At 43.6% G+C, this 15494-nt stretch overlaps 1 protein-coding gene across 1 annotated transcript; it reads left to right on the top strand.

Annotated features, from left to right (window-relative positions):
- Window positions 1-2133: 2133 nt before the first annotated feature.
- TAL1 (TAL bHLH transcription factor 1, erythroid differentiation factor) lies at window positions 2134-14503 on the top strand. The gene is made up of 3 exons (XM_060231782.1): window positions 2134-2678; window positions 4091-4182; window positions 13477-14503. The coding sequence occupies exons 1-3, from the start codon at window positions 2134-2136 to the stop codon at window positions 13893-13895; spliced, it is 1056 nt and encodes a 351-aa protein (XP_060087765.1). The 3' UTR covers window positions 13896-14503.
- The last annotated feature ends 991 nt before the right edge of the window (window positions 14504-15494 follow it).

Genomic DNA, 15494 nt, shown 5'->3' with positions numbered 1-15494 from the left:
AATTCCGGACCTGATGTGGCTTTATTTGTGTTGTTTACAAATCACTCTGCGAACCATACGGGCTAACAATCTATTTTAGCAAAGGTCTCGAACATAACTTGGTTTGCTTAAGGAAGGTGTTTATTAAGGGCGTTTCTATTGCAACTCGGAAACCAAGTGGGGATCCAACTTGGGTTTCCCAGTTCCAAACTTTGACTTTCAGTGCGAGTGTTAAGACCGGGGGGGGGGGCGGATTTAGGGCGTCAAGTTCCTTACTTCAAAGTCCGTCGAAAAGGCTCCTTTGGGAATCGCCTCTTCGGACCGCGGGCAACCAGCTCTTTCTCAGCACGGCAGAGCGAGACTGGCCGACTGGCCTGAGGCGTGAAATTAACAACGCGCAATTCAGGAGAGAAAATTCACTGTAAATAATTATGTTGCAGTTAAGCGTTAAAAAAGAATTTAATATCCATTTCCTTAAAGCTCATCGTCAATCATCTCTAATTTTCGTTTGTTTCAGATGCTCGTGGTTCTTACATGCTTAAAAACAACGAGAACCCCAATGCACTAACACGAAATATTTGGGCAGGGGTGGGGGGGAAGACTATAGTCCTAAAGAGAATTGCTGCTGAATAAATCACATTATTTTTTGAGGCATTTGCTTTTGAGCAAGCATGCTCATGATTGGGCGGTACACCCGGTCCTATGGCTATTTATTCAGAAATAAACCACACGATCAGTTTACTCTCGAGTAAACGAGCATAGGATTGCCGCCTGCAATAATTCAGCCCATGGGTTAATTATGGACAGGGAAAGTGTTTGCAAATATCAGAGGTGGAATTTGGATGAGGAATTGGGCCTCCGATCGCGTTCTGGGCTTTGGCATTTTTCGACAAACCGATAGACCATTTCAAGCAGTCCCTGCCTCAGAATCCGCCCGGCTCCCCAACACTGTCTGTAGGGCGGCGGAATCCGGTTTCCAGCAGCGCCTCACATTCTCATGAAGTGCAAGGGCCGCCAGTCCCGGGCCCACTCCTTGGATTTAAACCCGCCTCAATGATAGGCTTCATTCGGTTTGAGACAAGCCCCATTCATGCCTCCACTGAACTCCAAGAAACAGAATTTAACCGGTCGCTCTCAATGGGAACGAAGGTAAAAGGCTTTCCGAGGACAATTCAGCCTACGTGGCCCTGTAACCCGGTTACCCAGCTGGGTGTGGAAACCGATCAACGCCCCATGCCCCCCCCCCCCACCTTCTCTAGCCAGGCAGCCAGAGGAGGCCCTTTTGTCAGCGCGGCTGTGCGGAGAGGGAAGCAGATCCCGCAGAAGGCTCCCCATTCGGGTCACTCTAAGGCATTTCCCCGGCGGCACGATCAAGGTGCCGTTCTGTCCTCTGCCCTAGGTTTACCCAATGTCCCCCGCATTGCCGTCGTTCTTTTCTGTGTCGGTAGAACCAGTTCAAGAGACAGCATGCGAAGTCGATCTCACCAAATTTCCGTCCCTCACGCCCCACCCCACTGGTGATACGATTTCTTCTCCCCCCTCCCCCCCCCCATTCTCAGTGGCATGGGAAAGCTCCCCTTATGGGGGCGGGCGGCGTGGGAGCTGACGATCTGCTCGAGCCCTAAAGCGGGCTTCAGCCTCCCTGCCCCCTCACCCGCCGGCTCCCCTGCCTTGAGCCCTCGGTGGGAGACTGTCAGGCCCCGAAGGGTAGCCACCTGGATCCTGGGGCTCTGCCCTCCTGTCCCGCCTGGTCCCACCCGAGGGCCTCCTCCCTCCGGGGCGTCCGGGGGGCATCGGCCAGGAGCCGGCCGCGGAGGAGGCGCCCAGGTGAAGCTCCCGGGCTGCGAGGGTGCCGCAGGTCGAGGGGCCGGGAAATCCTTGCGCCAGATCCTCCCCCGCTTCCCCCGGGCCGAAGGGCAGCCCAGCCGGCCAGGAGTTTCGCAGCGGGAGGAGGCTCGCCCAGCCCTTGCCGGCTGCGCGTCTCGATTGGGCATTTCTCCGCTGGTTCTCCCTGCCGCCCCCTCCTCTCTGCGCGCCTCCTTCCCTTCCTCTTTGGCTCCCCCTCCCCTCCCCTCCCCTCGGCGGCGCGTGTCTGGCTGGCTGGGTGCGCCGCCGCCTCTTTCAGCCGTCTCCTCTGGCCGCTTTCTCGCCACGATGCTGACGGAGAGGTCCCCCAGTGACCCGCCGCGGGATGCAGCGCGCGGCGCTGGAGCCGGAGCAGAGGGCGTGGGCGAGCCGGATTTGGGCTTGGGCTCGGGCAGCAGCAGCAGCAGCCGCGGCGGCCAGGCTGGGCGGCGCGGGGGGATGGCGCTCCCGGGGGAGCCGGCCTTGCTCAATGGGGTTGCCAAGGAGACCGGCCGGCCACCCCCCTCCCCCGGCCCGCCACCCCCTGCCGCGCCGGTGCCGGTGATCGAGCTGGTGCGCGGCGGCCGCCCTATAAAAGGCAGGGAGACGCCGGCTGGAGCCATGCAGAGCCAGCCGGGAGACGGCGGCGGCGGCAGCAGCAGCAGCAGCAGAGCGCCCGCAGCCCTCGCCCTCGCCCTCGCCACGGGCCCCGGCACGCCCCCCGCTGGCGGCAGCAGCAGCCACGACGCCCGCATGGTGCAGCTCAGCCCCGCCGCAGCGCCCGCCCTCCCGCTCCAGCCGCCCGCCAGAGCCATGCTCTACGGCCTCGGCGCCCCGCTCAGCGCCGCCAGCAGGTCCGTCGCTCCCGCTCGCCAGCCGGCCTCTGCGCTCCGAGGCTCTCGGTTCCTCTCCTCTCCTCGCCGCCGCTGGCCCCTGCCCTCGCGCCGCTTTGCCTTGCAGCTTACTCGATTCCTCCCCCCCCCCCCCAAAAAAAAAGGTTTACTTCCCTGTCCCTGTCATGTCAGTGAGCCGCCCTGAGCCCGCCTTCTGGTGGGGGAGGGCGGGATATAAAAATAAAATTTGCTTTGCTTTGCTTTGCTTGCTTTGCTTTGCTTTGCTTTGCTTTGCTTTGCTTTGCTACCTTCCCTTCCCTTTCTCGAAATAGCTGTTCTTTGCCTTGCTTTCGATATCTTCGGTATTTTTCGTTTTGTTATATTGTCTGAGTCTAATTTTAATGGACAGATGTGAATGTTGCTTTGTTTACTAAGAGCACGTTTCGTTAATGGGCCAGATTTCCATAGAGAGGAGAATGAGCAAAGACTCCTCCCTTGTTTGTACCTACCCTTTGTGTAGACAACTTTCCGAAAGCAACAGCAGGTAGATACCATTGTGTGCCGAATTACTGGTTTAAGTGAAAGATGTAAATTATTTCTTCAAATGTAGCCTTTGTGAATTCATTTCAGAGGAGTTCTTTAACCTGTAACTATTATCAAGGAGGCGTTTATCTAAGAGAAAAATGGTAAAGCCCCTGTACACTAAGAAAAACACAGAGTGGTTAGGATTTACTGCTGTAATAGTGGGAACCAGCATAAAAAGTAGCAAAAGCAATTATTGTGCTTTGATCATAATTCCAATGCACAGAGACACTGTGCCATCAGAATGGAAGGATGCTGGTTTTACAGATGGGTTCATAGGTGTTATCACAGTTAGTCAGGGAACTGTTTTATCATTTGATGTGAAGATGCAGTGCCTGATAATCATGACTCGTGTCAATTGCAAGCCAAAACTATGTCCAGCCTGGCTTCTTAGAGATTGGTAGTGGTAGCTGTTTGGACAATGATTTACTGGAGCCAATGCTTCAATCAGGTTGCAGTTGGCTATAAAAAGGTGGTGCTGCAAATTATATCTGGCTTCTTTTATTAGAAGCACACAAAAAGTGCTTAAAGCAGGCATTTCAGTTCCCAAAACAAACTGCTTACAACGGCACTTCTAGAAGCCAATTGAATTTCATAGAAGTTACATCCAAATAAATTTACTTGAAATTGTGATCCAAGAAACACTCTGTGTGGGTGGATGTTTGCTGAGTATTTTTAGCATGTACACATATTATAAATGCTCATCACATAGTGTGCATACGGGCATATAGAATTAGAATTCTCAGCTGAATTTGTATTAAATCCTTTCTCCTTGGCTTCAACAAAAGTCTGGTGATCTACAGTGCCTGGTTTTCTTTATCTCATTGTGTTCTCTGCCTCTTACCTTGCAGTGGATTTTTTGGGGAGCCAGACACCTTCTCAATGTACAACAATAGCCGAGTGAAAAGAAGACCATCCCCTTATGAAGTGGAGCTCTCTGATGGTGAGGAAACCCTTTGTTAGCCTCCCTAGATGGGGCAATTGGAGTCCCAATTACTATTGCTGTTGCTTATTCTGAAGGGTTGATGGGAAACTTGTTTATGATCTGTAGACTAAAGATGGCCATGGTGCTGTGATGAAAAACAATGCATATGTTTTGCTTTGTGGCTGATTGGTATTGGTCCTGATTGCCTGTTTAGCCAGCATGCAATATCCACTGCAGAAATGGTCATGGGAGGAAGATTTCAGATCTCCAGCTTGGGCTTAAAATGTCCAACCCAGACACTCCGTTTTCCGTTTCAGTCTGTGGCTGACTGCTAGGCAAGGTAGCTGTCTCCTCTCTAGCTCAGTTTTATCTAATCCTGTCATCCATCCTTTTTCTCCTGCCTGTTGTAATGAGCACTGTATTGAGCTCCAGAAGAGCTACACAACAGAAGTGGTGTTTGTGTGTATCTGGAGAAGATGGGCTAGAAAAGCTGTGTCTGTGTCATCATCTCTCTAATCAGCAACAAGCTTAAAGGCAGAGGGGCAGGGGAGAGACAAACAAACTGAACAAGTGCAGCACATGCAACTAGATCTGCTGTGAGTTCCAGCCTCTAATGCTGGGTGGCTGCTCCTCAGTTATGACAATCCCTCCCTCCTTCTATTGCAGACTTGCCTGAACCCAAGCCTCAGTATCTTTCAGAAATGTGTATGGCCTTTCTGAATGGGTAGGGGTTAGGCTTCAGTCAGCAAATGGTAGGGGGATACCCATTTATTGGAAAAAAGATCTCATCCAATGTTGTAGGTTTCTTTCTTGCTGTTCCTTCAGGGTGGGAATGGGTGTACATTTGAAATAAATAAATACATATCCATTCATTCAATGTAGACAAATGGGCACAGAAGATTAATGAAGGGTTGCTTGGAGTGTGAAATTTGCACAAAATAACTCTACCTGTCTTGGGCTAATACAATTAAGGGTATATTTGAATGAGGCCAGATAGAAGGCAAGAGCCTTGACTAAGTTATGTTAAAAACTTGCTAAACCTGAAGGTGCCACAAGACTCCTGTTTGTGTGGTTGTGCTGGGTTACCTGACTGTGGAAATGATATCATACAAATATGGACTGATCCTATGTCCCACACAGGGCACTGGCAATTATTCCTTTGGAATTTGAACCCAGGCATGCACAGTGTGACTCACCACACAGAGCACCAGGTGCTCTTGAGAACACTTCCATTTTTCCAGTTTCAGACAAGCAACAAAATAAGAGCTGCAGAGTATAACTGCCTTGGGCAAGCAAAGCCAAGACAAGAAGTAGATGGTATGAACAATACCAATTAGCAATTTTGTTAAGGATCTTGGGAAGCATGGCATGGCACTGGCTGCCATCTATGCCTCATTTGCTCAACTGTAGAGCAATTCAGTCAGTAACTGCCATGGAGAAATCAGGTTCTTGTGACCATGGTAACTTAATTACCCAGGGATAATTAAATGCTAAGTACCATACAGAAGTCATTGCCATTTCCTAGCATGAGATCACCACTTAAGGAGGATAGCCAGTATTTGCATTGTATATAATATTTTGTGATTTATTTGTCATCTTGCTGTTTTCCCCCCATGCATATTGATTCATGTTTAAATAGGGATAAAGCTAAAAATAAAATATATTTTTTTAAAAAATCCCCCTTAGTTTTAAAATTTTACAATGACATTTCAAATTTGCTTCATCTGCTTTTTAAAAACTTGATGGCAGTGTTCCTTTTGTTCTTTATATTCATTTATAAACACTTGATTCACATATTCTGATTAACTAAGCTTGTATATGTACCAAAGCATCTGTTAATAAATAAGGCTTGTTAACTTTTGATTAAATTTCTGATTTTGGAGAGAAGTGGGAAGGCTAATTCACTGGGTCACTAACTCCTATCATTCATATACAGATTGGGCATTTCAGTTGAAACAAAGTGTATATTCCACTTTAAAAAAAAAGAGGCTAAGTTGTTCAACGCAGCACTGTAAGGCAAATCATCACATCACAGCTTAGCAAAAACCAATGTTTCAAACATGCGTGTTATCCTATGGTAGCAAGATAGTATTATAAATTTAAAACACCAGTTAGTGTTATATTTATATTATGGTCTATCACCTCATCCTGATGGACCAATCCAGCTGAAGTTTTTTAAACAATTGTAAATACATTTTAGAGCAGATCCATACTTCACATAGCAGTGCAGTGGCTTTGGTTCTTAAACAGCATCTGCTGGATAAATGCATAAAGTGTGAGAGAGAGATGTGTACCATCTCAAGACATTTGGGGACTGACAGAAGCATACTATAATTGGCTGTGGTTCCATAGAGCCTGCTCATGATAATTCATTTGTTTGTGGATGCATACATCTCACTCACATTTTATATGTTGAAGGCAGCCAAACCTTACTGCACCTATGGCATCCATTTGTTTAGTACAGTTACATTTCACCTTGCTATAAAACATAACATCACAAATAATAAATTATAATCCATGAAACACTAAGGACATCCTATAGATATAAAAGCCCTTTTGTCTTGGCAAAACAGAGCTCTCCCATTGGTTGGGGGTGTGTTGCATCAACCTTTGGCCCATTAAAAAGAACCCTTTGGCCCATCAAACCATCAATCAAGAGTATTTGTGTGCCATTGGTTGAGTCTACTCTTCTCTCCTGCCCAAGTGGCTGTTGCTAGCCAGCCAAGTTGATTCTGTCAATAAAAGTCAACCAACCTTGATTCTGGCAGTTTCTGACTCTCCCTACTCTTCCATTGGCTGAGGTGCTCTGCTTTGCAGAGGAGAGAAAGAAACCCTTCTCTCAATTGGCTGAGGGAGGGAGGAGGAGGGAAAGAGCAAGAGAAAGCCTCTCCTTGATTGGCTGAGGAAAGAGGAAGGAAAGAGCCAGAGACAGCCTTCCCTTGATTGGCAGAGGGCTCCTCCCTATACTCCTCTGGAAGGGAAAAAGCCAAAGAAAGGGAGGAAAATGGTGTTCCGTAGCAGCAGACCAGATACAGAGAGATAAGGAGGGAAAGCAAGAGACAGACACTGAAGTCCTGTGCTTAAGATCAACAAAGTTATCAGAGAGGTAACTTTGGTCTGAAAGGTATCACTAAAGACCTCTGAGGGTTTTTTGATGTTGGTCTGAAAGGTATCACTAAAGACCTCTGAGGGAGAACTCATTGAAGCCAGTCGTGATTAGGGCTGCCAGTTCCAGTTTGGTGGGAAATTCCTGCAGATTTTGTGGTGGAGTTTGAGGAGGGCATAGGAATTAGAGCTTCAAAGTGGGGTCTGCCAGACCCGAGTTCTTGTTGTGGAAGCTGACTGGGTGATTTCAAACCATTCACAGACTTTCAGCCTAACCTACCTCACAGGGTTGTTGTGCAGATCGAAGGGGGAAGAGGAGAATGCTTTGGTCCCCCCACTGTAGAGAAATGCTGTCCTTTTTCTAGGTAAAGGCTGCAAGGAGGGGGGTGGCGATGGAAAGCTAAAGTCAGAGGGGCAGGTAAAGGGAAGGAGATAGGGTTGCCAACTACTGGTTGGGAAATTCCTGGAGACTTAAGGGGTCGGGCCTGGAGAGGGTGGGGTTTGAGGAAGGATGGGACCTCAGACAGATACAATGCCATTTCCTCCTGGGGAACCATTGTTGCCAATCTCCAGATGAGAAATGGAGATCACTCAAAATTACAGCTGATCTCCAGATGGCACAGATCAGCTCCCCTTGAGATGCAAGGGGGACTGAATGCCTTCACTTGGGTGAATGAGAAGACAGCAGGGAAACATTCATCCAGAGCCTCCTTCTGAATACTGTTGTATTTTTATTCACAACAGGTCTTACTCCTAGATAGATATAAAACCAGAATTTAAAAGCAGGGATAAGATTCTAATTTAAAGGCCTTCAAAAGAAACAGGGTGAAGAGACTATAGTGTCACACTAATAACTTGACCTTAATGGCATTGCCTTTACTCCAGAGCTCCATGTGTACTTTAATGGTGCAATGGAACTCCTGTGCAAATAACTTTCCCCATTCAGTTCAATGAAGGGGGCAATATGGCATGTATGCCCCTTTGTACATTGAGAGTGTGCAGTCCCCTCAATCAATGTGAAAGGTGAGCCTTTGAGATTTGGAGAGCTCCATAAGTACATTATAACATCTCCAATGAAACCATGAGATCAGGCAATTATCTGAAATTAAATGCTATTGAAATTCTGTGAGATTGTTCAAGCAGCACTAAATAACACTAGTATTAAGGTACCAGCTATTATTTGCTTCCTAAATTTCCACTTTGTCAAATTGGGACCTGCCATCTAGAGTGGTTTATAGATCAGACTCTCTACTGGGACTATTCTTGAGCATGATGCTTAACACATAAATAAATAAATAATAAAGACCACAATCTTAATGGAAGCCTTTTAAGGATTGGTCAGTCATATTTTGAAGGCTAAGCCCTGTTCTATGGATCTAGTCCATTGAGACATATGACTAACAACACTGTTCATTACACAAATGTGGGTCTTTGTAGCATGGTAGCTAATTATAGGACAGCAGTAGCATATCTTTAAGATGTTTGAATCTGGGCAATAGGAAAAAGTGGGGAATGCTGGGAAATCTGCTAAATTAAACAGAGTTTGCATTAAATAGGGATCATTAGTACATACAAATGTATTGATTTGACAGACATTTTATGGAATAGGGACCTTCCCCAAGCCAACAGAATTGAATTTTGTAATTGTGGTTTTTCCTCTTTGAATCAATTTAATTGCAAACATTTGGAATGGATTACAAAATATGCATATAAAGTTCTTTGGTGCAATTGAATGGAAATATAAGTCAAGTTTATTCACAGCAGAAGCCAGCAATATAATAATGAACTCCCTATTTGACAAGGAAGGGAGGCCTGCAGACCTCATGGGTCAGCAATAGCAAAAGAGCTAGTGCAGTATAGTATAGTGGCAATGAACATGAAAAAGTTAATCCTCTTCTAAACTTTGAACTCACTGGGTGATTTGGGCCAATCTCAGTCTTTAAGCATCAACTCTGCAAGTACAGAGATAACAATATGGATTCTGCAGTGACCTTGTAAGAGCTATTAGAAGAAAGCATTCAAAAACACTTTTATTACATAAAAATACTACATATATGCTAAGAACTACTATGAAAGCCATACTGGTTTCGTGAGGCATTGTAATTCACACGTACAAGTGGCAGAATAAATGCTCACTCCTGGCAGATGCTGAGCAGATCCTGTGTCAATTAATTGTCTTTTTGATGCATTAGATTTGAAATTACCTCTGTTGTTTTGAGAAAGATTCCAGCATTAGATTTGAATCTATGAGATTGGGTTCCCATCTTGTTTATGAACTAATGCCTGAGGAAACAGGACTCATGCTTCTGTTTCCACTGCTTCTGAACTGCAAAGGGGAAATGTGATGGATTTTCCTATGGGGGTAACAGAGATGACTCCTATAGAGAAAAACTTCAGCCAGTTCCCATGTATTTGTATGACTAGGGCTTCAGGGTCAAAGGGTAAGCTTTTTATTTTGCAAACAGAAATTCAAGTCTAAGTTCAGAGCATGCCCATTTTTGAGAATCAGTAGGTTCAACATTCTCCCAAATTCCTCATTCTGTCCTAGCATTCCCAGCTTTGTGAGATACACCTTTGCCTTCTCACTTCTACTCTCCCTTCAGTGCCTAGGTACTGAAAAAGGATGGCAATTTCACATCAAAGTAGTTGTGAATTATGCTAGTTAAATCAATTGTGTAGATTTCTTAACTCGCACACTATGTAGTTCACAGAGAATATGGGTCAATTTGGTTGCAGAAGGAAAAAGGACGTGAAGCTTGCTATTGCCTTCTGCTTTAACATGTGGTGGTTCTTGCTCTTATGCACAGGGTTGAGCTGGTCGTCTGGGTTGGCATCAGGAAGGAAATTTCCCTCACGGCACATTGGCAGACACCGAGGCTTTTTCGCTTTCCTCAGGGATCATCTGTTAGGATCAGGTGGGCGTATCCCACATGATCAGCTTCCTGCTTTGATTTAGGGTGGGTTAATTGGTTGGACATTGGTGGATCTCAGGTTTTTAAATGCTCTTGTGTGTTACACAGAGGGTGGGGATTGCAGCCGGACACTACAATCCATAAAACTATCAACACACACACATCCTACTAAGGTTGGGTATGTGCAAAGTGTGCAAGTAGCTGGAAAACATTTGTAGAGTATAGTCATAGTCTGCAAACAAATGCATTCCTGTTCCTTTTTCAAACCCTGGTCTCAATTGTCAAGAATATTTTTATATCTAGGAGTTAGATATGATATAACAAAGATCAAATAAATTATAATGTACATAATAGGCCATATAATTTTGTAATCCCTGCTTTAATTTAACCACAGGAGACCTTTTCTTAAGTTGATAAAACTAACAGTATTTAGATTTTACTTTCCTTACATGATTAAGGCATTTCATGTACATCACACTAATCTTTATAAGAGCCCTGCAGGGTAGGCTGGTATGATTATTCCTGTATTACAGATGCAAGATGAGTCTGAAAGAATAGTAGTTTGAGTATGCTGCCTGGTGAGTTCCAAGGCAGAGTCACATTTTGAACTGATAAAAAGGTATCAAAAGATCCTTTGGGGTACAATAACACATTGATTGAGTAAACTGGGTTGGACCTCATGAATCAGGAACAAAAAAAATTCACAACACAAATCTATCTTCATTTCCCTTGCAGCTCCCTGCATGCCCCTCTATTTTCTACAAAGTCCTTCCAGGGCTGGTGACTTTTGGAGAGGGGGTTGTGGGCAGGGGGCATCAGCAAGGAGGAGATATCTGTAAAGTCATCTTCCACCCTTGCATGAACAGTTGCTCTCTCTGCAGAAGATCTTACAAAATGGGGGAGGGCAGATAGCATCTGTGATTTCCCCTCAAGCTGCAGCCCACCATACTGTATTCTCTCTTTGAGAACCCCCCAGCCTATTGGTAATCAGGGAGCAGTTATTGTGGGACACAATGGCAAGACAGAAAGGAAAACAGCTGTCCTGGGAACTCCTTCCTTTTGTGGTTCACAAGATCCATTCTATTGTCTGTCTGTTTGAAATCTTTTTCTATTACATGTCATTTACAGGACTTCATAAATTATACAAGATTGTACGTTATGTAATATATTAACTGAAACACACACACTCTTAATACACAAATGTATTATTAAGAGTCAGTGAGATAAAAAGATTATAAAAATAAATAATAAAGAATCTTCAATAAAACTATGTATCTTTCTGAATTGCCACTATTGTATAATATTAATTCATAAGCAACCAATTTGCTTCACATCAGAAGCTCAACATCAATTAAACTGATTTATTTATACTTCAAATACTTGTTCTCAATAATTTAAACACATATATACCTTTATTCATTAAAAGTAAAAAATCATAAAAATGCAGGCACCATTAAATAAATCTATAAAAATATAATTCTTAATGCCAAAATGACTAAAATGGTTGCAAGCTGTCTGCAAAGTAAGGCTTCTTAACACAACTATCTATCAATTGAATGAATTCCATTAATTCCAGCTATTTTGCTAGTTGCCATAATTTAACAATCCAAATTTCAATACTCTCTGTGCTCTTATAGTTCAATAACTATATTCTTATTGCTGCCCTCCTAAAGGGTTTTAATGAAGCACAGTATCTGCTCTGTATCTGGGATATTTTACCGTAATTAGGTAAATCCAGGACTAACAGAAAACAAATAAAATGACAAATTATTTCTATTATGATGTAATGTTAATTAGTAACTACAGAAGGCAGGAGTTTGCATCTTACTTAGGATGCATGAAGGTCAGTCCCAGACCTGCCTCTTCTGCATGGCAGTACTTTAAATTAATGGTAGTACTTTAAATTTAAATTAATTTACAAGGATGATTTCTGGTATATTTGAGTGGCCATTGTCCCTCCTTGTGTTTCAGTTTATTTGATTTTAATAAAACAATATAACTGAAAATTCCCTGTTCCCTTAAGAACACAATAAGTAGAGCCTGCTGGATCAGAGCAGTTGACCATCTATTCCAGCAACCTGTTTCATACAGCAGCCAACCAGTTGCCTGGAGGGCTAATAAACTGGGCACAGAGGCCTTCCCCTGATGCTGCCTCCCAGCACTGCTATACAGACTATGTACTACCTCGGTACATCATGGAGGGTCTTTCCCTTCCTTCCTGTCATGTTGCTTCTTCACATTAACACAGGTTGAAATAATATACTGGGTGTGGCAATATAAATATAAGCATATAGGTTATATTTAGGTTAGGTTTATATTAGGTTTTTCTCAATGCTTCCCTTCAAGAAAATGTAATTACTTGTCCCCATTCCTTCCATCCATCCTTTGTTTCCCTAGCTGGTTTCTGTTCTGTTAGCCTCCTGATAAATGCCTACATATCTATGTAGCTCATGTAGCTCATGTAGCTCATGAGCATAAACCATAGCACCCTAATTCAGTGAAGTCAATTACAGGTCAAGGATGCTGGTCAAGGGAAACATCTGATAAAACAACAGAGTTTCCAGGATCATTTCATTTTTGACCTGAGCTAAAAATTTCTTAGCAATGGTTTCATTATTGGTCACAATTAACTTGGTTTCCCTCTGGGACATGCATAGAGATCTATCTATGTGGAACAATTGCTAAGCGGTCATAATGTTTTAACAGCTAATTTAATTTTCCCTTTATACCTCCATGGGAGCTTCCCCTTTATTTCTCCACAACAAAAAGGGTTAGAGGGAGAAAAAATAAAGCTAGAGATTCAGAAAAACTAGTAGTTCTTAACACATAAATTGTAACAACATTATAATATAGTGATATAGTAATTACCATTTTTTTAAAGGCTAAGAAGGCCCTCTGGTGGCAGAAAAGGAAATGGCATCTGTAGTGGCAAAGGCAACGAAAATTGTGCTGATATAAGCAGGACCTTCAAAAATGTGCATCTTCTTGTCTGCACCAAGTTTGGGACAGATCCTGACAAAATGGGAGAAATCCACAAAGTAGGTGGTTATGCAGAAGATGTCATGTACATCCTCTCCCCAAAACCCTGTTTTGGTTTGGATGCCAAACCAGAGCAAAACCTCTGTATGGATGCAGCCATGTGATATAGAGGTGCCAAGTAACTTTGAATGTGAAACTAACTTTATTAAGATGTCAGTAGCTTGAAAGCCATCCTTGGTCTTTAAAATGAACAGATTTGATGTATACACTTAAATTTTTCTGTTGCTGCTAACCCTGTATTTCTTGCCATTTTTAGGTCCTCATACAAAAGTGGTCCGTCGAATATTTACCAATAGCCGGGAGAGGTGGAGGCAGCAGAATGTCAATGGGGCCTTTGCTGAGCTTCGCAAGCTCATCCCAACTCACCCACCTGACAAAAAACTCAGCAAGAATGAAATCTTACGGCTGGCCATGAAATACATCAACTTCTTGGCTAAACTGCTGAATGACCAGGAAGAAGAAGGAAACCAAAGGGGTAAAGTCAGCAAAGACACTGGTATAGTGCAAGAGGATCTCCTTCAGGACATGTTGTCCCCAAATTCAAGCTGTGGAAGTTCATTAGATGGAGCAGGAAGCCCAGACAGTTTCACAGAGGAGCATGACATGTTAGATTCTAAGCACTCAAGAGGCATCCACCACTCTATTCTTCCAATTGAAAACAATGCACAGCGATGATGAAATGACAAAGAGGCACAGGCAAGCCACTGAGAACCTGGCATTTGGAAGTTATGCATGCCCTTCCCCCATTGTTAGCTCAGCCAATAGATGGGGACCTCCTGACTTTTCTTTCTTTCAGCTGGAATAAGACAACAGGATTATTAACAAATTGTTGGATCAAATCAAGTGTATTTTTGTTGCCTGTGCTGCAGATGAAGCTCAGGCCCAAGAAGTCATTTTGCTATCTGTGTTGTTTTTGAAAGAATGAGTGAAATGTGTGGGCAGCACATCTTGTATTCAAAGAAGGGTCATAAATGACTGGACTGGTGATCGGTTTTATGCAGAATATCTACCCTTCTGTACTATATTACTTCCCCCCTTTCTCAGCTGTGCAGACCCAGGCATTTTCCATGATATGTGTTATGTGGCAATATGTTGTGTGGTTTTTTTCCCCTCCCAGCCACTCTGGGGAAATTGATGCAACTTCTCTGTGCAGAGTATTTTCTCCCATGAATTTTTCTTTCTTTTAAGGAAGAAAAGAAATCCTCTCATGAAGGAACAGTTGAGACTTTGTTTTGTGGGTTTGTTTGGTCCTTCTTCTTTTTAAAATAAATCTAGCCCAGTTTTGGATTGTTTGAGGTCTTGTATTTATGATGTGGAATTCTCTCTGTTTAATTCCAATATGCAGTATCTGCTGAACTGAAAAGGTACATCAGTGGGAATTGGATTCCCAGCTTCTAACACCTCATCATAATGATGATTTCTTCTGACATGGGTGAGCAATGGCATTTCCTTGGAGTTGTTATCTTGGGGCCTCCCTATTTTATTTTTACTAAGACCTATGTGTGTGTGTGTGTGTGTGTGAGTGAGTGAGTGTGTGTGTGTGTGAAAAACTGATACAAACAATTTTCAGCTATGCACTTTGATTATTTTGGACTGACTTGCATAAAAGTCACAAGGCACAATCTGCTACAACTTCTCCCACACAAGTAGCATGGAATTGTGCAAGAGCACCTCTCTGTTCATGGATGATGCTATCAGTCAGCAAACAGGGTATTTGCTGGGATCCAGAGACTGGTAAATGGTCCACAGTACTGAATCTTGTTCAGGAGAATTTTCCAAGGACAGTGCTAATGAGGTGCTCTTCTCAGAAGTTGCATGAATTCATATCTAATTTGTATTATGTTGTACAATAGCCTAGTGATCACAATGTACTCTACAGGGGTCATTTCCCTTAGCCCAGTTGTTCTGTTCACTTAGTGCAACTTCTTTGTCTTCACAAGGCTGCAGTTCACAAATCATTTGATTTTACATGGTCTTGAAGAAGAACCACTGACAATTTTGAGACTATTTCAGCATTACTTCAGAGTACAAATTTTGGGGATCATAACCAAAGTTTGTTTATCCAAGGACTGCAGAATCAGGAAATCATTTCCATTCTCAGGGCCACTTTATATATTGCACTTTAAAAAATAGTTTGCTTTTAAGATGTTTTAAGTGTACACCTAAAAATATAAAAACGTGACTGCAACAAGCAACATGTTTGCAAACTCATGTATTATATAGTACAGTTTTGGGGAAACATCACTGGCTGAAGATCTCTGCCAAGTGCACATT

This window comes from Heteronotia binoei, chromosome 2 (genome assembly GCF_032191835.1).
Source record: "Heteronotia binoei isolate CCM8104 ecotype False Entrance Well chromosome 2, APGP_CSIRO_Hbin_v1, whole genome shotgun sequence".
In the NCBI taxonomy this organism is placed as follows: Eukaryota; Metazoa; Chordata; class Lepidosauria; order Squamata; family Gekkonidae; genus Heteronotia; species Heteronotia binoei.
The sequence above is the reverse complement of the archived record's forward strand: the minus strand, read 5'-3'. Positions and strand labels throughout refer to the sequence as shown.

Coding starts and splice junctions, on each gene's coding strand:
- TAL1 (XM_060231782.1), top strand. CDS start 2,134: ATGCTGACGGAGAGGTCCCCCAGTGACCCGCCGCGGGATGCAGCGCGC. Junction 2,679..4,090: donor CCGCTCAGCGCCGCCAGCAG/GTCCGTCGCTCC, acceptor CTTACCTTGCAG/TGGATTTTTTGGGGAGCCAG. Junction 4,183..13,476: donor TGAAGTGGAGCTCTCTGATG/GTGAGGAAACCC, acceptor TGCCATTTTTAG/GTCCTCATACAAAAGTGGTC.